Below are 26,888 nucleotides of genomic sequence, written 5' to 3' on the forward strand. Positions count from 1 at the left end.
GGCCTTAAAATGTTGGTGGAAACATATTAATTAGACAAGAAGAGTTAAGAAACTCCTAAGAGAGAAAATAGCCTCTACAGAAAACATGTTCATAAAAGTCAGTTTTATTTTATTAAGTAATGAATGCTGTTGAAAATATAAGAAAATATACAGATTACTTAAAACCAAAAAGCCAACCCTGTAATATTTGCTATTTAGAAAATTAAAAGGCATGTCCACATATCAGCTTTGAGAACTAAGAAACATTTTGAAAATCACTGATAAATATTTATTTAAAAGCAGAAGGATTCAATTTGTATTTGGATTATGAGACAGTAAATGTTACCTTTCATTTTTATTTTGTATGATTATTTACAAAAATCTCTAACTAAAACAGGTGGCATCAATTTAAAAATACATAATTTTAATATATATTTTTAAAACTAAATAATGTTAATACAAAAATGACTTAAAAAGAATAATAATAAAATATTATTTTAAGGGGAAAAAACCTGTCAATGTGACTTAGATTAATATACCTTAATGTAAAAAAAAAAAAAAAATAGGGTAGTAGAAAAATAGAGTCCCACTAAAAAAGTAATGGTTATCTGGTAATTTCTAAATCTAAATTGGTATTCAACTAGTCCTCCACTAGTTGAATCTCTATAAATACTCATTTATTGAAGCCATTGTATTTTGATTTACAAACATTTCTTGGAGAAATATTTCACATTTTTGTTTATAAATGAGACTTGCCTTAGCTGCAGATTACTCACATACTTCATTTTACCCCTGCTTTTTGAACAGACACTGTACTACAACATACATGTGCACAACCATCTTTAATTTGATTCATTGCTTTCATCAAACAATGAGTAGTTACTTTTTCTTTACATAAAGAAAACTTACCTTTAACAGACGGTCTTTCTAGCTCAGAGTCAAGGTGAATTGGTGGAGAAATGTATGAAACTTGTCCATGATGTGTCTGCCCTGTGGACCCAAAAAAAATTTGATAAGAAGATATTGTGGGTGTGTCTTTCCCCTTTAAAAATTGTTTTTATGGTATCACATTATCTCACTCACTCCAAACTAAAATAGTAGGCTAAATTATAGAGTATAGACATCTGCCCAAACATAAAAACAACGTGTCATCCAAATATCACTCAATTAAGGCAGTGCTTCTCTAGTAATCTAAGTTGTTCCTTCTTCTTCTTCTTCTTCTTTTTCTTTTTTGTTATTGTTTCATTACAAATTTGTTGTGGAGTGATAATGTTAAAAACACAATAAAAAAGAGTTATAAGGAAAAGTAAAAAAAAAAAATCAAAGAAAAGACATATAAAACAAAAGTCCTTATTTTTTGTTGTTAGATTAAATAAATATTATCTGGTCTATTTATTTACTGTAAGTATTTCTAAACTCTCTCAATATCTGCATCTACTTCAGTGCAGCTCAGTAATAAACAGTCTGCAGACTGGCACTCAATGTACAAATAACACTTTGAGAAACGTTTATCTAGCTCACTTTACAACTATGATTGATTTGTATTTTACCTTTTGAGATTCACCTCCACTACTTGAGTACAAAAGTATTCCTATCTGTATTTAATGAAAAAACAACTAACCACAAATAAACAGAAAGTAGCTGGATTAATTCTGTGTTCCTTGCAAAGCATTCTATTAGCCTATTAGCTAGCATATATATTTGTAATATACTTTCTGTCTTATGAGATGAAAGAGGTAAAGTTAATTTTAAGGCCAAGATACTGATTTGAAAAAGTATTAGCTTAAATATAAAAGAATCATCTAATGCTCAAAGTAGCCATAGTTTGTATACTGATAATACGCAAATAGGATTTTGAGGCAAGGAAGCATAATTATAGAGCCAGTTCAATTTCTAAAACTACTTTATATACAGAAGGTTTGAGTGGGAGTGGAGGACTCACTATTTTCTTTCTACAATGGGAATATGCAGTTGTATATTTTATACATTTACTATAGCAATTTACAGGGTTGTTAATCTCTTTTCCTAAACAAGGAAAGTTAATGATACATAGATTATAACAGTTGGAGTAACCTTCCCATTTCAAGTAATATTCAACTTGTAATAAACTCTGCTGATTCCTCTTATGAGGCACATTTCAAATAATTAATATGGCTCCCTGTTGATAGTAGCTGCCGTTGCTCCCAGCATTTTTCCAGCTAACAGCAGAGCCAGTGGAGAGACTGTAATATACAGAGTCCCTCATAATGGTAACTAAGAATATTGCACATTTACTGGCCATGTTTCAGTGGAACACTAAAAACATTATTATAAAAGGAATAAGACACCAATTGTGTACTGTTAGCAGTTCATGTTCAATACAGTTTATTAAGAAGTTCGGATAATCTTGATTATAAAACCACCTGTTTATGCAATATTTTGGTTACAAATACATTTCTATTTTTAAGGTTCTGTGCCATTACATATAGATTGGTTGGAAACTTCATAGATCTTATAAATACAAAAAAAATCATTTACTTTATGCTGGCTCAAAAATCTTAGCATATAGAATAATATTGATTTTCTGTTTAATACTGGAACATAGCTTTCATCACCTATGACAATAATCACAAAACACTCATACATACATAATTTCCTTTAATGTAACCACCATCACTATGTGCTTTGTTAATACATGCACATTTTAAAACCAAAGAATAGTGGCAATAGCAAAATGGGAGAGTAGATTGTTAATTAGTTTTGATTATATTTACTCTAGGTAAAATGATACATTTGTATGGAGATTATATATATATACACACACATGCACACACCAACAGACACACATACATCCATACATATATCTTAATAAAGCATAATTCACATATCATAAAAATCACCCATTTAAAGTATACAATTCAATAGTTTTTAATATATTCACAGAGTTATACAGCCACCACCACAACCAATTTTAGAACATTTTAATCAAAACAAAACAAAATTCTTAAGTTCATTAGCAGTTGCTCCTCATTTCTTCCCAAGCCATCTCAGCTGTAGGCAGCCATTAATCTATCTTTTGTCTCTGTAGATCTGGCTATTCTGGATTTTTCATATGAATGAAATTATAAAATGTATGTTTGTATATTTTGTGATCAGCTTCTTTCACTCACATAACTTAAAAACACTCATCCATTGTTGTAGCACAAAGCAGTACTTCACTTCTTTTCCTACATACTATTGCACTGCATAGTCATACTACATTTAATTTATCCATACATCAATTCAGGAACATTTAGAATCACTTCCACTTCTTGACTACTGCCAGCAATGCTGTTTTGAGCCTTCGCGTTCAAATTTTTATGTGCATTTTTCTTGGATACATATTCATGAGTGGAATTACTGTGTCATATGGTAATGCTATGGGTAACCTTTTGAGAAACTGTCAGACTGATTTCCAAAGAGGCTGTGCTATCTTACTTTTCGATAACAGAATATAAAGGTCCCAATGACATGTAGATATTTTGAGATTTTATTTTTTTAAGGTGATAGTATAGTTAAGTCAGCATTGACCAGATTTTGATATGATTACTATTATGATGAATATAAAATCTGGGAGAGAAACAATCTCCATAAGTGAGTGTAGAAAGGTAAGGCAAAGCATTTGAGCCAGAAATTATGTCCCATTGTGAGAGCTGAAGGAGAAAAAATCATCTAATGAACAGAAAAACAATATAAAAAAACTTGTGTTCTGAAATGAAAATGTGGACTATCCACTGTCAAGTGTGCCAAAGAAGTAAAAACTTCATGGATCTGCTCAGAAAAGCCCAGTGCTGTAGTAAAAATCCAAAGGCCATTTTGGATTCTGGAAAAGCCTTTATTTTTCTATCTTCAATCTCTTTTTCAACTTTCATTTAATTTCTATTTTACTAAGAAACCCTGTGTAATTTCTACTAAAGTTCAAATAGAAAAAGGACTTGACCAGCATTTGGTACAGGAAAAGGCTTTTTTCTCTTTCTGCTGTCAATACTTCCCCTTTACATCTGAGCATAGAATTCAATTTATAGAACCATGGAACTAGGACAGAGAAAGACATTTGATAGCTTATATTCCAGATTCCACATTTTAGAATGAGAAAACTGACATCTTGAGAAATTGCAGACTTTTTCAAAAGTGAAATCAAGGTGGTGGTTTTCAAGAGTAGTGTGAGAGGTTGGTTAGAAAGTGGATGCTGTAAGCTAGCCTGTAGAAAACTGCCAGCAATCCTCATCCTTATCTCTCCAGCCTCCCTTAGAAAGGCATTATTTTCAAGATGTATGGGGCATTGAGACATTAAAAATACTGAGAGCTATTTATTTATGAAAATACAATTTTTCCCCATAAGTCTAGGTTTACAATCTATAGGCAGTTTAGTTTAATGGGTAAGATTATGACCTCAGGAGCAGGACAGACTGCATTGCTACCCCGATTTTGCCACTTGTTAGTCATATAAACCAACTAGCTAAGTGACCATCAAGTTGCTTCACTTCTGTGTGGCTTAATTTTCTCATTTGTTTAATAAGGATTATAACAGCACTGACCTCATGGGGTGTTCTGAAGAATAGACGAATTTATACATAGGTAGTCATTAAAACAATGCTTAGTGCACAGAAAGGCACGTAGTAATTTTTAGCTATTATTATCACTAGAAGTTCATTCTTTCATTCATTAATTCATCAGGCACAGGTGCCTTTCTAGGCAAACACCATAATAAATGAGAGTCAGTTCTCTTATGCAGAGCGAGACAAAAACAAGCAGTAAATATAATAAATACATGAATTATGTCACATGTGCAAGATGCTTAGGGCCATGGGAGCAACTTAGGTTAAAGGGTATCTAGAGTGGGATCAGCAGCTAGCATCTAGAGTGGGATCAGCAACTAGCAATTTTAAATAGGGAGCTCAAGAAAAGTCTAATTTGATTTTCATGAACAGCACTTACAGAGTTTAAGAGATGGCAAGAGGTAATATCTGACTTTTATGAGAAACTCTAAAAGGATAAATGCATAGATAAAGGCTCAAACATAATTTTAAAAAGTAAGACTTACAGAAGTAAATATGCTATCAGATGCTTTTTCCCTAACCCATTTATTACAAATTCTACACATATTCATAGAAATATTAATAATGTCATCACCGACCAATGGATAAAAGAAGGTATCAATAAACTAAGAAGATATGCAATTGGGAAAATAAACACAACTTTTTTTTTAAAGTAAACCATAAAACCCCCATTGATTTCTACAGTTATACCATTTTTCAACTCAACTTTTCCCCATTTTCTATATACTGCTGTAAACAAGTTTAATAGTTTATGGCCCTCCAGGCAGATTTCATGCTTTCTTTTTTGTTGTTGTTTGCTGTAAATTTTTCAACTGCTGATCATGATTATTTTGCTTTAGTGATATGACATTTCTGCTCTTTAAAGACAACAAAATGGATGCCACATCTTTTCTCCTGAGGTTTTTAAATAAAACTATTATTTTGCTTTTATAACGTTTTGGATGTTAGTAAGTTATATATATCTGCCCTACTACAATAATAACTCCATGTGGGGAACAGGGAACCCACACCATACTACATTTAAAAATGGCATGTGGAATTATTCTAAGTTTTTAAAACACGCTGAAAGTAGCTCTAATCCTCCAAAAAAAAAAAAAAAAAAAAAAAAGGCCTGATTTCTTGTTGGAATTAATCTCTACTGCTGAAAAAAAGAAACCTAGACCAATGTGTTGTTTGTGCTGATGGGAAATTGGACATGCCTAGCATTATGACAGCTTGATTTTTTTTGTCTTCAAATCCCACTCTGACTATAACCATATGGCATTTATAAAGTCGGCTCTCAGGTGATGATGTAAACACCAATTGAAAGTCATGATCAAAGAAAAGCTGTGTAAAGTCAATTTGATACCTATCCTCTTATTCTGGTTACTTTTTTCCCCTCTTCATCCTAATAATCCTACACATTTGCAATGAATTTAGTAAAGTATGAGCTAGCAGAGAAACAACTACACGCTTGACTTATCCCAGACATAAAGTCATTGATGGAGGTGCAAAGGTCATTGACGAGCTTCTCCCTAGTGGATATTACTTGCTGCACAGAAAACATAGAGTAATTTGAAGCAAACCTAACTTTGTGTTTGTCTGTGTATTTCATTCAGCATCTGCTCCCGTTCTGTGGTTGTTATTAAGGATACCATATGAATAAGACAACACTATTCTTGTACTGAGAGATTTCAGTCTCAATACAGGACTAAGCAATAACAGGAAAGTCTGATATGTAGCTTGATAAGGGAGAGAGAGGAGAGCGCAGCAGTGGCACCTAACTGAGGTAAGTGAAGTGAGGGACAAGTGGAACCTAGAGAAAGCTGAGATCTGAGGGAAGAGCAAGTACGAGGCCAGTGAAAGACTCTGGCAGTGTATGGGGGGCGGAAGGAACATTTTGAGTGGATACCTACAGATCACAGGAGTGAGAGAAATAAGGGACAGAGAATCACATGGCAAAAAGATGATTTAAAAAGAATTAAAACTTGGGGAGGCTGAGGAGGGTAGATCACGAGGTCAGGAGATGGGGACCATCCTGGCCAACATAGTGAAACCCCATCTCTACTAGAAATACAAAAATTAGCTGGGTGTGGTGGCCCACACCTGTAATCCCAGCTACTCAGGAGGCTGAGGCAGGAGAATCACTTGAATCAGGGAGAAAGAGGTTGCAGTGATCCAAGATCCCGCCATTGCACTCCAGCCTGGTAATACAGCAGGGACTCCAACTCAAAAAGGAAAAAAAAAAAAAAGAATTAAAACTTCAGAGATGTACTAATGAAAGAAGAAAATAAAAGTACACGCTTATTACCCAGCTTTAACAATCAATTTGGGGCTATATTGTTTCATCTCCTTCTTCCCATGCTGCTTTCCCCCTCCCAGAATATTATGAAGCATATCCAGGACATATAATTTCATTTGTAAATTATTCGAGACTCATTTGTAAAATATACAGGGCTTCTTAATACCATTATGATACCTAAAAATTAAGAAAATGCATTTTGGAAATGAATTTAGTATGAAATTCAATACAGTAATTGTTATGAAGAAATCAATTAATCTGAAAGAGATGAAAATCTTTTGGCCTGCAGAATATCACCTTGGTCCTAGTATTGAAACTGCATTGCCATGAGAAATGCTTTATATTTATGATAAATTTCAGGTACTCACAGATACAGTGGGAAATTTATTTTATAAAACCATAAAAATGCTTTTCTTTCTTTCATTCACTAGAAAAATAGGCTTGGTTAAATGACAAGTGTTAATTTTGAAAGCACCATTAACAAAATATATTTCATTAAGTCTCAAAAATCTATTGTAGCAACCATTACTACAAAAAAATTAAAAGAAAGAAAATTTTAAAAAATCAGAGCAATTAATTTTTGCAAAGATTGAGCAAAATAATGCCTCAACACAATTAATGACAAAAGAGAAAAAATGTGAATGAGCTTTCATTAATTCCCTCATTACTAATTTATTAATTTGGACTATATGTAATATGTGCCTACTATGTGATTGATATCAAGTACCGAAAATAAGCTGGTGAACTCTTAACTCTTGGAACTTATAATCAAATATATAAAATTATAGATTTTGATTGAGAAATCAATTTGCTAAAGGAAAGGGAGCGCAAAGAATATGTTTGTGACTCATAGTAGGTGTTTTAAAAGGTTTATTTTTATTATTTCTTGTTTATAAGAAAGACAAAAATAATCTTCATAACTGAGAAGTAAAATCTCTTTGGCCTGACTCAGGAAAGACTGGTAGAGGAACAAACAAAAAAGCAGACACTGTGACTATGCAAGACAAAATTATTTGTCACATTTATACTCCCAATTCTCTTGTGCTATTTGAAAATATCATTAGTCATATTATACAGCACTTTTGAAAAAAGAGAGAAAAAGATGGGCCATTTTCTGTGATATTTTATTTATGCCAAAATTTACAAAAAGAGCATAGTTTATGAATTTCTTGAATCTGTATTTTTACTTATAAATCAATTCATCTATCAAAGCTTGACATCAAAAGAAGATACCAATTATTTAACCCTTTTCAACATGCAGCCCAAATATCACATTCCAAGAAAACAAAAATGATGAGGTTCACTCTATACTCAATTCTGTTATCAAAATTTATTTAATATTTATGATTTTGTATGCTCCAGGAATTATATATTAAATAGAAAAATACTAATAGCAAGTGTGTGCAATATAATTTATATATTTATGTATATTACAATATCTTTTGTTTATATATAAACACACACACACACACCCCTTGGCTACCCACAAATTACTATAGAATTTCTAAAACATTTTAACATTTGTTATAATTTTAAAGACAATGAAACCAAAACATCGTTTCACTTTTCTAACCTGCCTTTGTTGGAAGACTGACCTAAATGAAAACATTCAGCAATGACTAAATGGGATAAATCAGATATAAAACTCCTTGAGTGTTGGAAGCATAAACTGCAGCTCATATGTGTTCTCTCTCATTCTAGGACCTGCTAGAATGTCTGAGACATCGTAAAAGCTCAGTGCATTTCTGGTGAAAACACACATGAATGACAAAAGAAAGGCAAATGATAAAATTACTACATCTCAAATCATAAACAAGAGAAACATTGAAATTCTGGGGAAATTTCAAAAATTACAACACATTCACACTGCAACTATTTGTGTTTGAGAAATGTTGCAAATTTGATAGCAATGTTAACTCTCAATCTAACCGTTTTCTGGCAGAAAATATTCATGGAGTTCTTGAAAAGGTCTCTACCAAACGAAGGATATAACAATTCACCAAATAGTGATTTTAACCCAATGCCCTTATGTAAAGTAGATAATTAAACATACTCTCTTATATACTTTTCTCTGTTTTATTTTTCCAATATAATGTAATTATTAGATAGAGGGCAAATGTATCATTATAGTAAACTATAATATGAAAAACTTGGATTAATTGGCACCATATTTCTATTATCCATCTATTTAACAGAACTGAACATAGTTGCTGCTATAAAGAAAATATTGAAATTATGTGTTTAAGATAAAGGGTTATCATGATGGAAAAATGATATTGGCATTATTTCAAAGGAGAACTAGCAGGAGAGAATTTGCCTCTAGAACCACAGAAGCTAACAACAAGAATAAAACTATAAACCAGGGAAGTCACAACAAAGAGGTTTGTTCCCTAGAGGACACAGGCAGGAAGCTAGCCTGCTGTGCTTATGTTTTTAAAGTTCTGCTTTAAAGCCTATCTTAGCATGCTAAGAAAAACATAATGTGGTAAATTTTCTTTTCCTCCCTGCTGATAGATCAGAAAACATTCAGTAGCACTAACTCAAAAAACAGAATAAGAAAGCGTGTTAAAAGCACAGGAAACAAAGTTCATAGGTGGATTGCAACAAAATGCTAATCCCTCGCCCCAAATCCCTCCCCACAAGGAAGTCTCTAAGATACAAAATGCAGCAGCCTGAATTTGATTGAATAAATGTTATTAAAGATAAAGTGAGACAATGTAGATCTCAAAGTAAAAGCTATTCATCATGTATTACTCTCAAATAATGGCCAATAGGCATTCTTCCTATCAGCTCTTCAGTCAGTAGGCCTTAAAGAGGCAGATCTATAAGGGAATTAGCATGAGGTCTTTCAATACCAGAGTCATAGAAAACTAAGTGTAGCTCAACTTAGTTCAGAGGAGAGTGAAAACATTTTAATATGTCCATTATGGGCCCAGTGTTCAAAGAAGTTCTTTACACATATAATGATATGGTTAAGCAAAATAATGAAGAATCAGAGGAGGAGGTTTTTAGCAGAATATATATAAAGGTTTGTGTGTCCAATTAACTGTTCTTATAAAGAAAAGGGACAAGGAGACTCTTATTTTCCTTATAATCAGTCCAGAATCATCCCTTACTTTTCATCAATCCAAGTGATCTGTGAGAGAATCTGTCAAGAAAGGCCCAGCAGGACTTGACAGCGTATTAGTTAGTTGATTGAGATCAATACATGCCCCCAAAGACCTGAATGCAGAAAGTTCCTTGCAAAGGTATTGAATGAATAGGTTTACAAAAATGAGATCAGAATGACCCAGTATAAAGAGACCAAATTGGCACATAAAGAAATTAAAAAATATGGCTATTCTCCCAGGATCCTGACAGTGAATTTTGCCACCTAATTCTTTCAAGATAATTTAAAATATATCATTGTATAGAATAAAACTGCCTGTAGTGAAATTCTGACAACTCCCCTCTGTGTGCTAAAATGCTGTCACCCGAGAAGTTTGAATTCTTTGTGCAAATTGTTCATTTTTGACAGATTTTATGCTACTTTTATGTTTGCAGTATTAATAAAAGGAATTTGGAAAAGTTAAAATTTAGCTTTATACTCAAAGAATAGGAAGCATTATTAGCATAATTTGGAGTTACTAGGCATTTATATTATAGTTGCCTATAAAAAGTAAAAATTGTCATAGAAGTGAAATATTTATAAAGTAACAGTATAGAGTTTGACTGATTTTAAGATACATATATTAGACTCCAGTAGAAATATCATTTCATAGTTAATGCCATATTATTTAATAGTTTTATATTTTCTTAGTATTTCTAAAATGGTCATCCCATTTCATTATTTCAATTTAATATAAGATTAAATGAGCCGCTTGGTTCCTATTATATGTCCATTTTGGTTTCCTCTACTATATTAAAAAAAATCATGATATTTCAAGGTAACGACTACTAAAGCAAAGAAAGAGAGAGTGAATGAGTGAGATGTCACAGTGAAAGACAAATAGAGTTCTGTGTCATAGACGAATAGAGCTTTCTCTCATATCACAGATTCCAAGATTAAATATTTAGAAAATTTATGTATTAAATCAGACATGTTTACCTAATAACGTGTTCCAACTAATGCTTGTTAAAATTCTAGAGAACACTTGAAATGGGGAAAGGTGGAAGAGTTGACTTTAACAGAATATAAAAATTCATAGTTTAGAATCTCAATATCAATGTCAAACAATACCTTTGACTCTTCCACAAAACAAGGCTCAAATAATTTTTTCACATAATTCCTGCATGAAAAATCAAGCATAATCAATTTCAGACAATTTACTTTATGCTTAAACAAAAACAAACAAACAAAAAAACTTTGTCCATTTAAATGTTCACTAGGCTGTGTACTATCATTGGGGAGTTTTCATAGTTTTTGTTTAATTTGAATGTTTTAAAGATTCTCACTGACACCACTAGTGAATGGAAAGCAAATCCTGTATATTGCAGCCTTATTTTTTTCCTTTAAGGAAACAGCATCTGATAGTATATTAGGTTGCCTCATGTGGGATTAGAAGTGGTAATTCTTATTCATAAAGGATTTTTCTTTTAAAAATAATATTTTGGGGAAACAAGCAAAGCAGCAATAAAAAAGACACCAAGGACATCTTTATAAAAAACAAAATATCTCTACTAGAGTAGATTTAGAAGATTTTTTTACTGTGTCATAAAATTACATGTCTAATGCATCCCTTGTTTCCAGATACCATATACCATTCAATATTAATCCTGCTCAGTTAAAGTAGTGTGGAAGGGCTTACCCTCTCCAGTACCTCTCAAATCGGAGTGGTGAATCGATTACCCAGGTTTGGCCATTCAGAGGGTTTTATCAAGTATGTCAGAAAGCCCAATCAGATTATTCCCTAATGACCGGTGAGCAATGCTCACAGAGAGAAAGAACACTCCTTCTACAAGAACATGAGGTCTATAAAAAATACAGGTTTGAAGATGCCTGTGGTCATCTTGTTGATATCTGGAAAAAAAAAAAATCTGAAAAAGGAGCCAATCACAGAAGCACACAGCATTATAGTGATGGTGTGAGACAAAAGCTTTATAGCAGAGTATGAACTTTTTAGTTCTGAAACAAGTCTCACTCTTTGAAAGTCCAGTTACCTGAGAGATTACATTCCTTATTTTAGTTTTGGTAAATTTGAGTTAGGTTTTCTCACCTTGAAACAAAGGCAACTTGACTGACATTGTGTGTGCAAACGTGCATATGTGTTTTGGAAGCAGAAATATTTTCTTCCTTTAATAAGTTCATCAGTTCTTTTTCTTTGGCCATTCAAAAGATTACTTACATGGTTTCAATTCAACTAATTCAGCCACATATAATTCAGTGAACACATCTTAATATATTGCTTTGAGAATGAGAATATTCAGAGGGCTAGTATATGATCATTTCAAAATTATTCATTATCAGTGCTCTTCAAGTGCTCATTAGGTAGCAATAAAGGGGAGAAAACTTAGAAATTTCAGACAGAAATGCCTGCAAATAAAAAATAAACATGGTATATCACATGCTAGTGGGAAACACTCGTGTATATTTTATATATATTCAGAGAATATGAAATTACTAAGGGATTAAAAAGCATATTCATTACTGAAAAATTATTTCAAAATCCAAAATGTTTGAGGTACTGTTGTGTCTTGATAACATATTTTAGGGACATTAGACATAAGTGAAGACCCTTAACAAATCCTACTGTAAACAACTTATATTATGGAATGCTGGACTTATTGTATACTCGTTTGGTATAAAAAGAGCAATTGATGCCTTATACTATGAGGCATCACAATAGCCCTCATTTTTTTTTCTTTATGTATTTCATTGCTAAGTGATTTAAAATGCCACAGTCCAAAGTTCTGCTTGCGATAAGAAACTATGATTTCAAAGAAGCAATGCTGATTATTTCAATTTATTCTACTACAAAACACTTTATCTTCTTGACATGAATGTGAGAGTCTATTTTTTTCAAACAGGTTGAATCAATAGAGTTTAAATCCACTCTTAATTTAACTAAAAGTCTCTTTCATATCATTCCATATACGAATCATTGTTTCTTAACATTTTACATCAGGTGCTAAGCTGTCTTCAAATAGCCGTGATGTTCAAAGAATTGTTCATAGAAATGTTATTAACATCTAAAGAAAAATATCACACAAACCTACCAAAGGCCATTATCCATAGCTTCCACTTTTGTGATGGCTTTAGCAAGATGGCTTTACCAAGTGCTAATCACTAACCTTATTTCTAAGAAAAGCATATTCTCAACTAGATTCTCAACAGAAGAGCCATGATGTTTTCATTCACAGGTGTAAGCCAGAAAAGCAATGTTGAATACTAATGTGCTGAATCATTTGCCACTGAACATTTGAGGAGATGCTATGCTTAGGCAGATATGCAGCTAGTAGACCTTCTCAATGATCTTTTCAACTTGATCAAATTGCAGTTAACTGTGTAGACAGCAGACTTGTTTATATAAACCAAGTATAAAGATCAATACTGAAACTGACTGAAGAAGTTACAAAAATGCCACTTGTCCTAGCTGCTATAAAGTGTATTTTAGAGTAAAAAAATAAATTGTAATTCTAGAACATTGTCATCACATCATCTTGACAATATTGTATACAAAGAGGGATCATTTTCATGAAAATCCTTTTAGAAGTATGCCTGATGCCTAATTGATTCTGATACTAAGAAGGCTCTAGAGTAATTTAGTCTAAAACTACCTGTTCAGGATAACCCATTAAAAGAAACTTAATTATTAGAAAATGACCAAAAATTTCTGAACAAATATCTTCAGTTATTTTCTAGAATAATTCTAGGAGAGCTTCCCTATCAAAACAACTTGCTAGACATTAACTTTTTTAAGACAACATTTGCATTAACATTATTGAAAATATTCTTATCTAAATGCAACTCTGCTTTTTATCAAGAGACAGTTGACCTACAAGAAGACAGTGTAGACTAGAATGAATCCTCTACAATAGACTCATGAAAATAATTAGCTAATGGGTTGTGCCACGTTTTCTCAGTGTTCAAAGTGTCAATGCTCCAAAACAGCAGTCATTCCTCCTAAATTTCATGATGATAGCTCAGGTTCTGACTCAACTGTATTTATTAGGAGCAACTTTAAAATATTACATATGTATCTATCCATATAGTTGCATATCTATATCTATGTATCTCATATATATAGTATACACATACATTATTTTTCCTGTTTCTGTTTCATTTCTTTGCTCATTGTTACAGATGGTTAAGAAGGTTTCTTTTTGCTAGCTCTTACAAGGCTGAGCCAAAATAAGTTTCACTAACTCTAATCAAAGTCACAGGTCCCAGTACACAAGAGGTTCAATGGTAAGGCAGTATAGTGCCATAGCATTGAATACAGGTTCTAGGGATGCAAGGCCTGTGTACTAATTCCAGTTACATAACTTATGAACTCTGTGGCTTGGATATATGAATCTCTTAGCTTCAGTTTCTTCATCTATAAAAAGCAAATAATCCTTTTTCATAGGATAACGGTGAGGATTTTTTTTTTTTAAATCATACATATGAAGCAGAGTGCTTTTCACATAAGCACCCACATGTTGAACTATTGTCATCATCATTATCTGTATCATCGCTAGCTCACAGTTGCTGCCTCTAAGAAAAACAAGACAATATCAGTATGGTTAATCAAATCCCTCCTGAGACACGGGGTACTTAAGCTTGGTGAATAAGAAGCTGGTATTTTAAGATCACATTGTTGCCTGAGGGTCAAAGCACTATCTTCAACTGAGGCACAATGGGCAAGTTGGCTAGCTTCTTGGGGTTCTGTGTCCCTATGTGTAATGTAGGGCTATTGATAGATATTTCATAGAATAGGGGTCAGCAAACTGTGGTCTGCAGACAAAAGCTCGCCATGGCCTGAGTATGCGCGATCTGTCATATAAGAATGTTTCCTCTATTTTTAAAAGTTTAGAATAAAAAAATATAGATGTAGTTATAGAAAAAAAAAAAAAAAGAGGAGGAAGAGCAGTAGCAGCAGCAGAAGTACTTCCAGCACTAGTAGCAATAGGGATTATATATAGCCTGCAAAACCTAAAATATTGACTGTCTGGTCTTTCACAGAAAAAGTTTGATAGTTCCTGTCACACAACTATTGTGAATAGCAAAGAAACTCATACGTGAAATATACTAAGCAGGTAACCTGGCATAATTGTTGTTATTGGTCTTGGTACTAAACTTATCATCATTCCTCTAAAGAGCTTAGTAAAGGATGCACCATAAAAAATTATTCTTGGACCACCTTTAAACTGCTGATATGAATCTATCTATCTACTATCTATCTATCTATCTATCTATCTATCTATCTATCTATCTATGTACCATTGTATAAGTATACAATATATTGTGTGTATATATATATATTGCATATATACAATATATAACATTATATATTATAATATATATGTATATATAAAATATCCTAAACTCATTAGAAAGAGCCTTCTGAAAAGAGTTCTAGCTAGGCGCTGTGACTCACTCCTATAATACCAGTATTTTGGGAGGCTGAGGCTGGTAGATCACTTGAGTCAGAATTTCAAGACCAGCCTAGACAACATGGAGAAACCCCGTTTCTACTAAAAACACAAAAAAATAGCCAGGCAGAGTGGCAGGTGCCTGCAATCCTAGCTACTAAGGAGGCTAAGGCAGGAGAATCCCTCAAACCCAGGGGGCAGAGGTTGTAGTGAGCCAAGATCGCGCCACTGCGCTCCAGCCTGGGTGATAGAGTGAGACTCCATATCAAAAATAAATAAATAAATAAATAAATAAATAAATAAATAAATAAATAAATAAATGAGTTCTACTTTCCTTGGTTCAAGAAATACCTTAAATATGGCAGAGAAAGATGTACAATATTATCTTTACCAAGAATTATTTGGCAAAAACTGTTTAGATGATTTTGTTTCATCCATCTGCATTTAATGGGTGTCAGTCTTACAACAAAGATTTCCATTTCAGAAGCATATATGTATGTAAATGTAGGCGCACACACAGATAAACACACACATATACAGAGAGGATAGAATCATTGGTATTACTTTATGTCTTCCTATCATGTGCTCAATTTTATAACAAGCAACAGTCACATACTAGACTCAGAAATGTATTTTTAATGGGATTTAATGTGATTTTTACCTCTGAGAAGTTTTTAAAGCTAGAAATTGTTGCTTGTTTTACCTTGCTATTTTATTACTAATAAGTACAACACAAGACAATAGTGTAAGAGTTAGTAGAAATTGTTTCAGAAAATGAATGCTACTGAATTTGCCCAGAAGGTGCAAAGGTGGAAATGAAACAGAATTGAATAATAAAGATCAAGACACCTTTCCTAAATATCATTACATGATCCTTGCCCTTCTATTTGCCAAAAGTTCTAGAAGGCCATGCCTTTTCATATTATAGAGGGGTGTGATCCAGCGATTTTCATAACGTCACAAAGCCCACAAGAAGTTGTTAGATATAGTGAACCACAAGTTTCTCTTCAAAGATTCAATATGTCAGTATGTTCAGCTGTCTTATTCTTTCATTCTCTATTTTAAAGTTTAACTTCCTTGTAGTTTCAGTAAACAGCTTTCTTCACCGCTTCTAGCCAGTAGTTCACAACTGTTCTCCCCAACCCCTCTCTGTCCCGACTCATCCTGGTCACCTGCTCAAGTCGCCTGCTCTAGTCACCTTCTTTGACCTAGGTCACCCCTGGCTACCTGCTCTGACCTGCCTGTAACAGTCCTTCCTGCCAAACCACAGACCCTGGCACTTCAGCTCAGACCCCTGCTCTCTTTAAAATAGCCAATTGGGATTAGTCTAGCTTGTGCTGTCTAGCCATAACCAATAGGGGAACAACACAGCAGTAGGGGTGACCCCATCAGGCATAAATATCTCTTTTCCTCCCTCGTCCAAATGTGCACTTGCCATTTGTGAGCCACACCCTTCTATAGAAGTAAATTGCCTTACTGAAGAAATTTATATTAGAGTGCTACATCTTTTGTGGCATCAAAAATTCTATTTATAACAAGGTGATTGTGAAAATAGAATAGCTAACAAGAATGACAATACATTAATTATTTAACATTAATAATTTGACATTAATTATTTAACATGAATAATGACATAGATACTGATACACAAGTTGAACATGAAGGAGAAAATTAACCCATCCATTAAGGACTGAGAATTCAGTGACATGATAGTGAAACTTAATCTAGAAAAGAATATGTATTCTGGGGTTGTTTTCTCTAGTAGCATGAATATTTGGAATAAACACGCAGATTTTTTTGGTTCATCATTTGGCTTATGTAAAAAATAAAGTGTTATAAAAGGTAACATGAAAATGAGATGAGGATAATGATCACACTGATGATATTTATTGAATATTTAATTCTGCTAAACTTTCTGTTAACTATTTTATAATCTCACTTTCTATCCTCACACAAATCAATGAGGTAGTTGCTATAGTTCTTTTTACTTTACTAGAGAGGAAACCAAGCCTCATAGTAAATTATGTTTTATTTTTTCCTCATACTATGCCTCAAATTTTTGTTAAGTTTGGAGAAAATAGGATCCCCAAATTAACACCAAGGATCCTTTAGAAACACCCATTTGTAGGGTACTTAATTCCAATATTGGTCTAAAATTAAACAATTGATACTTTGAAACATTACTCTTCATATATAATAAAATGTGAATATCCTTCCAAGATATCAGAGTTGTAACCAAAACTCTGATTTTTGTATGTTTTAATTTACCTTGCTTAAATTCCCTGTAGACGCAGAGCTTTTAAAGAGCTGAAAGAAAATCTCTAATTTCATTTGACTTGGCCTTGTAAGGATAAAAGCCAAGGGCTTCTGAGAAATCTCTTCAGTTCTTTGGAGAAGTAAGGGGGTGCTATGCTTGAGAAGCAAGGACAAAGGCAACTTAACAGAACAGGAAAGAAAGAGAAGGTTGTGAATGCTGAACTTGAGAAATGCTAAAGATAAGGGGAAAAGAACCCCACCACAAAATCACATGGTTCAATCACCAAAACCCCAAACATAGCAAGGGTACTAACAGCTCCATGCTGAAATACTTCTTTGTATTTTTGGTATTCTTTTGTATTTTGTTTTCTTTTGAAATTTTATATCTGTTCTTTTACAATTAGATTCATTAATATTTAAACAATTCTAAAGAAAATTTCAAGTTCATATCAGGTAAGTAATCAACAATTACTTACAAAAATTTGAATGACAGCAAATACCAAAAAAGAGAGCCTATCCAGTGCTAGCATGAAAAAACTCAAGCAAAAGAGTAAAGCCGTTTTCAAAGCTATGATATATTTTATCACGTATTATTAGAAAAGGCATTTCTTCTTTTATGAAGTCATCAACAAATACTTATTGAATCCACATAATATATACAGCCAGTGATTCTCTAACCCTATCCCCTCAGAATCTACCTTCAGGGCATTGTCAAATTTCATAAGAGCTCTGACTTCAGTTTCTGATTTGATCCTTTTATCTTTGATTTAGAGAGACCCAGCTTTTTAAGTTTTCACCAAGACTTATTATAGTAAAGAGGCACAGACATTGATGACAGAAAGGAGTCTAACAGATATGTTGGGGTGGAAAAAAAGCTGAGTCTCCCTGTGAAGGAATTATGATGAAGATTCAAAATTATTAAGGCCTAGATCCTTCCCTAAGAGACCTCATTCTAATTGAGACAGCAGAGAGGTGGCAGCATGTGCAGAGGGTCATTTGCATATCACAGGACAGGGACCACAAGCAATGTATTGTGTTGGGATGCAAACTACAATGTATAAGAAGTAGGACATGGGCTGGGTGTGGTGGCTCAAGCTTGTAATCCCAGCACTTTGGGAGGCTGAGGTGGGCAGATCACGAGGCCAGGAGTTCGCGACAAGCTTGGCCAACATGGTGAAACCTTGTCTCTACTAAAAATACAAAATTAGCTGGGTGTGGTGGCAGGTGCCTGTAATCCCAGCTACTCAGGAGGCTGAGGCAGGAGAATTGCTTGAACCTGGGAGGCGGAGGCTGCAGTAAGCTGACATCGCGCCAATGCACTCCAGCCTGGGTGACAGAGCTAGACTCCATCTCAAAAACAAAAATAAAAAATAAATATAAAAAAAGTAGGATATGAAGCAAGATATGCAAACAGGAATCAGATTATGCTTGTATTTGCCAACATGGTTGACGAATAATCTGGGGAAGTGAAATGAAAAATGTCTCATTTTATTTTTTAAGTTTAGTAGCTGCTTTGAGTTTCTCAATAAACCACACATACTTCTGCACAACAGTGAAAGTCCCCAAGAACAGCTGAAAATATTCATTTGCAGATGGTAGTTGATAAGCTGGAAAAGTGACTCATTTTTTTATGTATGTATTTTTTATTTCACAACTTGTATAATATATGTACTCTCTAGACACAGTTAAATGGAAATGAGTTCAAATGATTTGCTCAAAATCACATATGAACCAAAAAGAATAAAATGCAAGAATCCTAATCAGTAGTTGCTGTCTAATCATTCTTGGTGTGTTCTTCTTAAATTTAGGTTGAGACCCACACAGTAGCTCACACCTGTGATTCCAACACTTTGGGAGGATCACTTGAGGCCAGGAGTTCAAGAACAGCATAGCAACATGTTGAGCCTCTACAAATAAAAAAAGTATCTGGGTATAGTGAATTTGCCTGTAGTCCTAGTAATTTAGGAGGCTGACATGGGAGAATTGTTTAAACCAAGGAGTTCAAGGTTGCAGTGAGCTATGGTCATGCTACTGTACTCCAGCTTGGGCAACAGAGCTAGACCCCATCTCTAAAAAGTAAATACATAAATTTAGGTTGAGCACAAAACTGATTTTTTTTCCATTTTTTAGAGAAAAGTTATTACATTCTACTTGATAGGCAGAAAGATACTATGAATAGCTCTTCAATTTCTCAGTAGCCTCACATAAAATTATTCACATAAGTGCATTTATTGTATAGGAATTTTCTGAACTGCTTAGGCATGAAAAGAGGTTAAGAGATAAGAAATTATTCATGTAGAAGTAATTGTGAAAGCAATGACAATAAATAACTTTCTTTAAAATAATTTACAGTTAAGATCAATGCTCAAAATGGTCGTTAGTTCACAAGGAAACATAACGGAAAACTGAAGGAGCCCCCACCTAGTGGTTTATCTCATTTAGGCTTAAAACTTACAAATGAGCTAGTGCCTCTTACAACACTACTACCCTATTCTTTTAAGTCAGTCAATCATCACCAAGTACATTTTGAGTTCCTCTTCACGAAGAATATCTCCACAGGCAAGTGAAGAATCACTTGTCTTTGTTTTCCAGGAATCTCAATAACAGGAAGTTTTTGTTTCAAATGGGAAGAAACAAACAACTAGAAATGAATCATGGCTATACAGATTAGCATTATTTCTTCAAACAAATTCACGGAAAAATATCACTCATTATTTAACAAGAGACAGGTGTTTTCTTCTCAGATTAACTTGTTTAAAAAAAACAACTGATGTGGTATTTTCAGAAAGTATTACAAGCAGAATTTCCTTTCTCTTTTGAATATATTAGTAAAAGACATCACAAAGGCATAAGCTACTACAGTGAAAAAATTCTAAAGATAACGTGTTGTAACAATTCATCCACTTATGTCCTTACCTTGTGAGAGCAAAGTGACCACCTGGCTAATGCTTAGGTGACAATGACTTGTTTTCTCTCCACTGGTAAATGAAATGATAAGTAGAGGAAATGGCTAAATGCATTTGTTTGAATATTATCAATGAAACTACTTCACATTTTAAAAACTCTTTACCGACAAAAATAAGTATGATCTACCTGGTTCTCTCAAGAGCAATATAAACTTAGCCACTTTGACTGTGTCTGTGCAGTTAGTTATGACATCATGCAAATGGCACCTAGCACCTTTTTTATCTAACAGATTTCTAATGAGTCAATGTACTGGTCATTACTATTAGAGATTTATTCTACTTTTTCCAGATTTTTAAAAAATCTATATTTTACTTAAACTTAAATTAATATTTTTCTTTTCTGAAATTAAATATGTAGAGTACATTCACATTCATTGTATAGATTCAGGTAAATTATAACCACACATTTGTTTTTGCTATGATCATATGTTAAGATCATATTTCTCAAGATAAGTTTCATCAAGTCTATTTAAAAAAGCAGTAGGGAGTTAAAAAAATAAACTATACTATATAATTTGCTGTTTGCATTTTGGAAATATCCAGTAGCTGTCTGGAGAGCAGATTGAAAGCGGGAATGAGAATGGGGAGGGGTATATTGAGAATAGAGGCTGGGGGTCAAATTAGTTGTTGCAAAAGACAAGTAATGTTGGGAGCCCAACATGGTTTGTCTGTGTTCCCACCCAAATGTCATCTTGAATTGTAATTCTCACAATTCCCACATGTTGTGGGAATGACTCAGTGGGAGGTAACTGAATCCTAGTGCGGGTATTTCTCGTGCTGTTCTTGTGATAGTGAATAAGTCTCATGAAATCTGATGGTTTTATAAAGAGGAGTTTCCTTGCACAAGCAATCTTTCTTTGCCTGCCACCATCCAAGTAAGAGGTGAATTGCTTTTCCCTGCCTTCCTCCATGACTTGGAGCCCTCCACAGCCACGTGGAACTGTGAGTCCAATAAACTTTTATTTGTAAAGTACCAGTCTTGGGTATGTATTTATCAACAGTGTGAGGATAGAGTAATACAGTAAATTGGTGCCATTAGAGTGGGGCATTACTGAAAAGATGTGGAAGCAACCTTGGAACTGGGTAAAAGGCAGAGGTTAGAACAATTTGGAGGGCTCAGAAAAAAAGATTTACAAATGTGGGAAAGTTTGGAACTTCCTAGAGAACTGTTGAATGGCTTTAACAAAAATGCTGATAGTGATAAGAACAATAAACTCCAGGTTAATGTGGTCTCAGAAGGAGATGAGGAACTTTCTGGGGACTAGAGCAAAGATAACGATTGCTATTTTTTTTTTATTTTTTATTTTTCTGAGACGGAGTTTCGCTCTTGTTATCCAGGCTGGAGTGCAATGGCGCAATCTTGGCTAACGGCAACCTCCGCCTCCTGGGTTCAGGCAATTCTCCTGCCTCAGTCTCCTGAGTAGCTGGGATTACAGGCACGCACCACCATGCCCAGCTAATTTTTTGTATTTTTTTTAGTAGAGACAGGGTTTCACCATGTTGGCCAGGATGGTCTTGATCTCCTGACCTCGTGATCCATCTGCCTCGGCCTCCCAAAGTGCTGGGATTACAGGTGTGAGCCACCGCACCCGGCCCAACTCTTGCTATGTTTTAGCAAAGAGACTGGTGGCATTTTGTCCCTGCCCTAGAGATTTTTGAGAGAGACGATTTAGGGCATCTGGTGGAAGAAATTTCTAAACAGCAAAGCATTCAAGAGGTGATCTGGGTGCTGTTAAAGCCACTCAGTTTTATAAGGAAAGCAGAGCATAAAAGTTTGGAAAATTTGCAGTCTGACAATGCGATAAAAAAGAAGAACTCATTTTCTCAGGAAAAATCCAAGCCTTCTGAAGAAATTTGCATAATGAGGAACTGAATGTGAATCTCCAAGGAAAAGGAGAGATGTCTCTATGGCATTAGAGAAGTCTTCATGGCAGCCCTGCCTATCCCAGGCCTGGAGGCCTAGGAGTAAAAAGTGGCTTTCATGAGCTGAGCCCAGGGTTCCTCTGCTCTGTGCAGCCTAGGAACTTGGGTCCCTGAGTCCCAGCTGCTTCAGCTGTACATGGCTGAAAGGGGCCAATGTATAGCTCAGGCCATGGCTTCAGAGGTGCAAACCCCAAGCCTTGGCAGCTTCCACATGGTGTGGAGTCTGTGAGTGCAGATAGATCAAGAACTGGGGTTTGGGAACCTCCACCTAGATTTCAGATGTATGGAAATGTCTGGATATCCAGGCAGACATTTTCTGCATGGGTGGGGGCCTCGTGGAGAACCTCTGCTAGATCAGTGCAGAAGGGACTCCACACAAAGTCCCTACTGGGATACTGCCTAGTGGAGCTTTAAGATGAGAGCCACTTTCCTCCAGATCCCAGAATGATAGATCCACTGACACCTTGTACCATGCACCTGGAAAAGTTGCTGACACTCAACACCAGCCCAGGAAAGCAGTCAGGAAGGAGGCCATATCCTGCAAAGCCACAGGGGCAGAGCTGCTCAAGACCATGAGAACTCACCTCTTGCATCAGCGTGACCTGGATGTGAGACATGGAATCAAAGGAGATCATTTGGAGCTTTAAGATTTTACTGCTCTGCTGGATTTTGGACTTGCGTGGGGCCTGTAGTCTCTTTTGTTTTGGCTAATGTCTCCCATTCAGAATGGCTGTATTTACTCAATGCCTGTACTCTATTGTATCTAGGAAGTAACTAACTTGTTTTTGATTTTACAGGCTCATAGGTGGAAGGGACTTGCCTGTCTCAGATGAGACTTTGGACTGTGGACTTTAGAGTTAATGTTGAAATGAGTTAAGATTTTGGAGGACTGTTGAGAAGGTGTGATTGGTTTTGAAATATGAGGACGTAAGATTTTGGAGGGGCCAGAGGTGGATATGGTTTGGTTGTGTCCCCACCCAAATCTCATCTTGAATTATAACTCCCACAATTCCCATGTGTCATGGGAGGGACCCAGTGGGAGGTAATTGAATCATGGGGGTGGGTCTTTTTCCTGCCTTTTCATGATAGTAACTAAGTCTCATCAGATCTTATGGTTTCATAAAGAGGAGTTTCCCTGCACAAGCTCTGTCTCTTTCCTTGCTGCTATCCATGTAAGACATGACTTGCTCCTCCTTGTCTTCTGCCTTGATTGTGAGGCTTCTCCAGCCATGTGGAACTGTGAGTCTAATAAACCTTGTTCTTTTGCAAATTGCCCATTCTTGGGTATGTCTTCATCAGCAGGGTGAGAACAGACTAATACAGAGCCTAAACTAAAAGTTCTGGCTTTTAGCCTCCAGATTTTTAAAAGGATTAAGACATACTTCCATCAGAAACACTGACTCACAAAGCAGTCATTCTCAACAAAGAAACAGTGAGAGAGAGATCACATTCATATAAGTTTTATTACAGTATATAATGGTTTCTATTTTATTATTAATTATGGTTGTTAATCTCTTACTGTTCCTAATTTATCAATTAAACTTTATCATATGTATGTATAGGAAAAAATGTGTATATAAGCTTTGGTATTATCCACAATTTCAGGCATCCACTAGGAGTCTTGGGACGTTTCCCCCACAATAAGGGCAGACCTACTGTACATAAATAAATGTACAGCCAACTATTGTAATAGGAGTTATGTAATATTCCCAAAATTTGGTTTAGAACTTTGTTTATATTGAACATATGTTTCAAGATATGGGCAATTAATTTCCAATACTGTCATCATAAAAATAATTTATTTGTTTTAAAATCAATAATTTAAATATGAAATACATAAGGCAGGTTAAAAAGAAACCCCAACATAGTGACCAAGGAAAAGTTAAAAGTTAAACAGAGTTAACTTTGCTATAAAAATAGTGAAGTATAAAAGTTACAGAAAGGATCTCTTACAAATGACAAAAATGTATCCTAAAAGTTTTAGTGCTTAAACACTCTCATTAAGGTAGAATATTCGGCTACTCAGCATGACTCATGTTTTAAGAGATTCAAACAGGAAAATATTTATTCTATTTTTAATAACAGGTGCTCAGAAAAAGGTATGGCTCATTTGTGCATTTGTATTTTATATTTTGCCACTCCAGTTTTGATTATTCAACACTCTCTGTGCCTGTTTTGGAAGCTTAGCATTGTAGTTACATAATGTATGTTCCAGTATATAAGCATATCTTGGCAAAAGTGAAAATAAGAATTAAACATTAATTACACTTTGCTGGTAATAGAGACTTATTTAATTCCTTAGAGAATTGTTTGAAAATCAACTATCAGTCAATTTTACTATAAAGCATCAATTAAATAAAGTTCAAACTCGCCAATTAAAAGAAAGCTTAGTTTGCTATTGCTTACATATAATTGCTCATGTATAATTAGAAAATCTAAGCAAAAGGTACATTATTTTATATTTTGAAGAAAATGTAAATCTTAAAAATAAGATTCTTGCATATAATTGCCAACATATTTGATAATCCTTACACAAAGCGATTACAAACACATTTTGTGATTAATTGGCCTGTTTTTAAGTGTGTGATATAGTAAAACCCTCACAGGACATTTCTTCTCTCTAGGGATTTCTTTCTTTGTTAATAAAGACCAACATGTATGTGTATGTGTATACACACACACACACACACACACACACAATGAGAGAAAGAGAAAGAGAGATTTTACTTGTATCATTTAGTGAAAAGTGTTCCAAGAAAACAAAAATTTGGTAAATACATATATAATTTTCATTTCAATCAGTATGACCTAAAATTGAGGTATAGTTATCTTTTTTAAAATCCTGAAAATAAGTAAAAAAAAAGTCTAGATAAATAACATATCTTAGTTCATCTAATGTATCAATTTAGTTCATCTAATGTATCAATAACATATCTTTAGTTCATAATGTATCAATTTCCAATATGACTCCTATGTTAAATTTGAATAAAATGTTTCTTATTTGCTCATTTTAAAAGTGAAGAACTCAGACTTAAGATTCCATAATTAGACTTTAAGACTTAAATCTTTACTTAAGATTCCATAATTGGTTTTAAACAAATAGGTTATTTTTACTATGATATTATTGGAAATCAATTGCCCATATCTTGAAATCTTATTTTGGAAAAGCACTAGTTAGTTTTCTTAATTGTAAACTCATGAATCAATCCATTTACGTAGATCTTTAAACTTCAATACACTCTCAGTTTATGTTAACATGGTCTTGTAGTTTAATTAGCTTAATAATCAACCTTCTAAATTCTTATTCTGGAAATTCAGAGATTTCTTCTTGGTTTGGATCCATTACTGGTGAACTAGTTTGATCTTTTGGTGGTGTTAAAGAACCTTGTTTTGTTATATTACCAGAATTGTTTTACTAGATTCCTTCTCATTGGGTAGACTATGTCAAAGGAAAGATCTGGGGCTCAAAGGCTCCTGTTCAGATTCTTTTGTTTACTCCTTCAGAAAACCATCTCTGAGACTTCCTCAGAGTAAGAAGGCATAATGAGTTCCCATAAAGATACTAGTAATGCAGAGAATAGTAGCTGCATTAATTAGCAAGAATCAAACTCTTCTCCCTCTAAAACAAAATCTCTATGTTCTGCTTAGTCTATTGTCCTATAGAACACTAAAAGTTTAAGATAGACTGCCTCCACAAATCTTTGTCAGTCCTTATAATCATATATCCATTTCACCAAAATAATTACTCCTTCTGGCTGTCAATATAACCAATATAATCCTATACAGCTTACTACTGATATTGCAACATCTAAAAAATCTTCCCCTTCATTAAGTCATATTTACCAGAAGCAAACTGTAGCAGTTAAGACAAAGGAGAAAGATGGAATTGCTTAGCTAGAATAGATTAAATATTCCATCTGCACTCTGGATAAAAGCAACTGTTACCTTTGTGTGCACAGTAGCCAGAAGCCCAAGTTGTCCCCTTTCCAGACAGATAGTCCTCTAATCAACAAGACATAGACTGCATAGCAGCTGTTTTTTAAAATCCTTCAGCCTAAGATAATGAACTGTGCCATACTTTCTATCTGCTATTTCCTGAAGTGCAGCGCCCTGCAAGTCAGGCCCCAAAAGCCATCTATCCTCCATCTTCCAAGACCAATTTTACCCTGTGTCTCCAACGACAAGAAGAAAATTTAGCGTTCTGTACAGACTTAACAAGATGCAGCGAAGTCAAGCACTTCCAAAAGCTAACTCATCAGTCTGCCCTTATTCATCCCTGAGCAGATGTACAGTAGTATTGTAGAAGACCTTTACTAGATACTCTGCCAAATAATTAAAGCAGTAGTTGTGCTC

At 34.3% G+C, this 26,888-nt stretch overlaps 1 protein-coding gene across 29 annotated transcripts in view; it reads right to left on the reverse strand.

Annotated features, from left to right (window-relative positions):
* Positions 1 to 26,888, reverse strand: part of ADGRL3 (adhesion G protein-coupled receptor L3) — a 559,234-nt gene that overhangs the window by 254,599 nt on the left and 277,747 nt on the right. For all 29 annotated transcript variants that reach the window (XM_017541414.2, XM_017541407.2, XM_017541408.2 and 26 more), the window contains one exon: positions 889 to 969. In XM_017541414.2, the coding sequence (XP_017396903.1) occupies positions 889 to 969 (81 nt within the window). The remainder of the gene's footprint in view (positions 1 to 888; positions 970 to 26,888) is intronic.

This window comes from Cebus imitator, unplaced genomic scaffold (assembly GCF_001604975.1).
Source record: "Cebus imitator isolate Cc_AM_T3 unplaced genomic scaffold, Cebus_imitator-1.0 Scaffold133, whole genome shotgun sequence".
NCBI lineage: Eukaryota > Metazoa > Chordata > Mammalia > Primates > Cebidae > Cebus > Cebus imitator.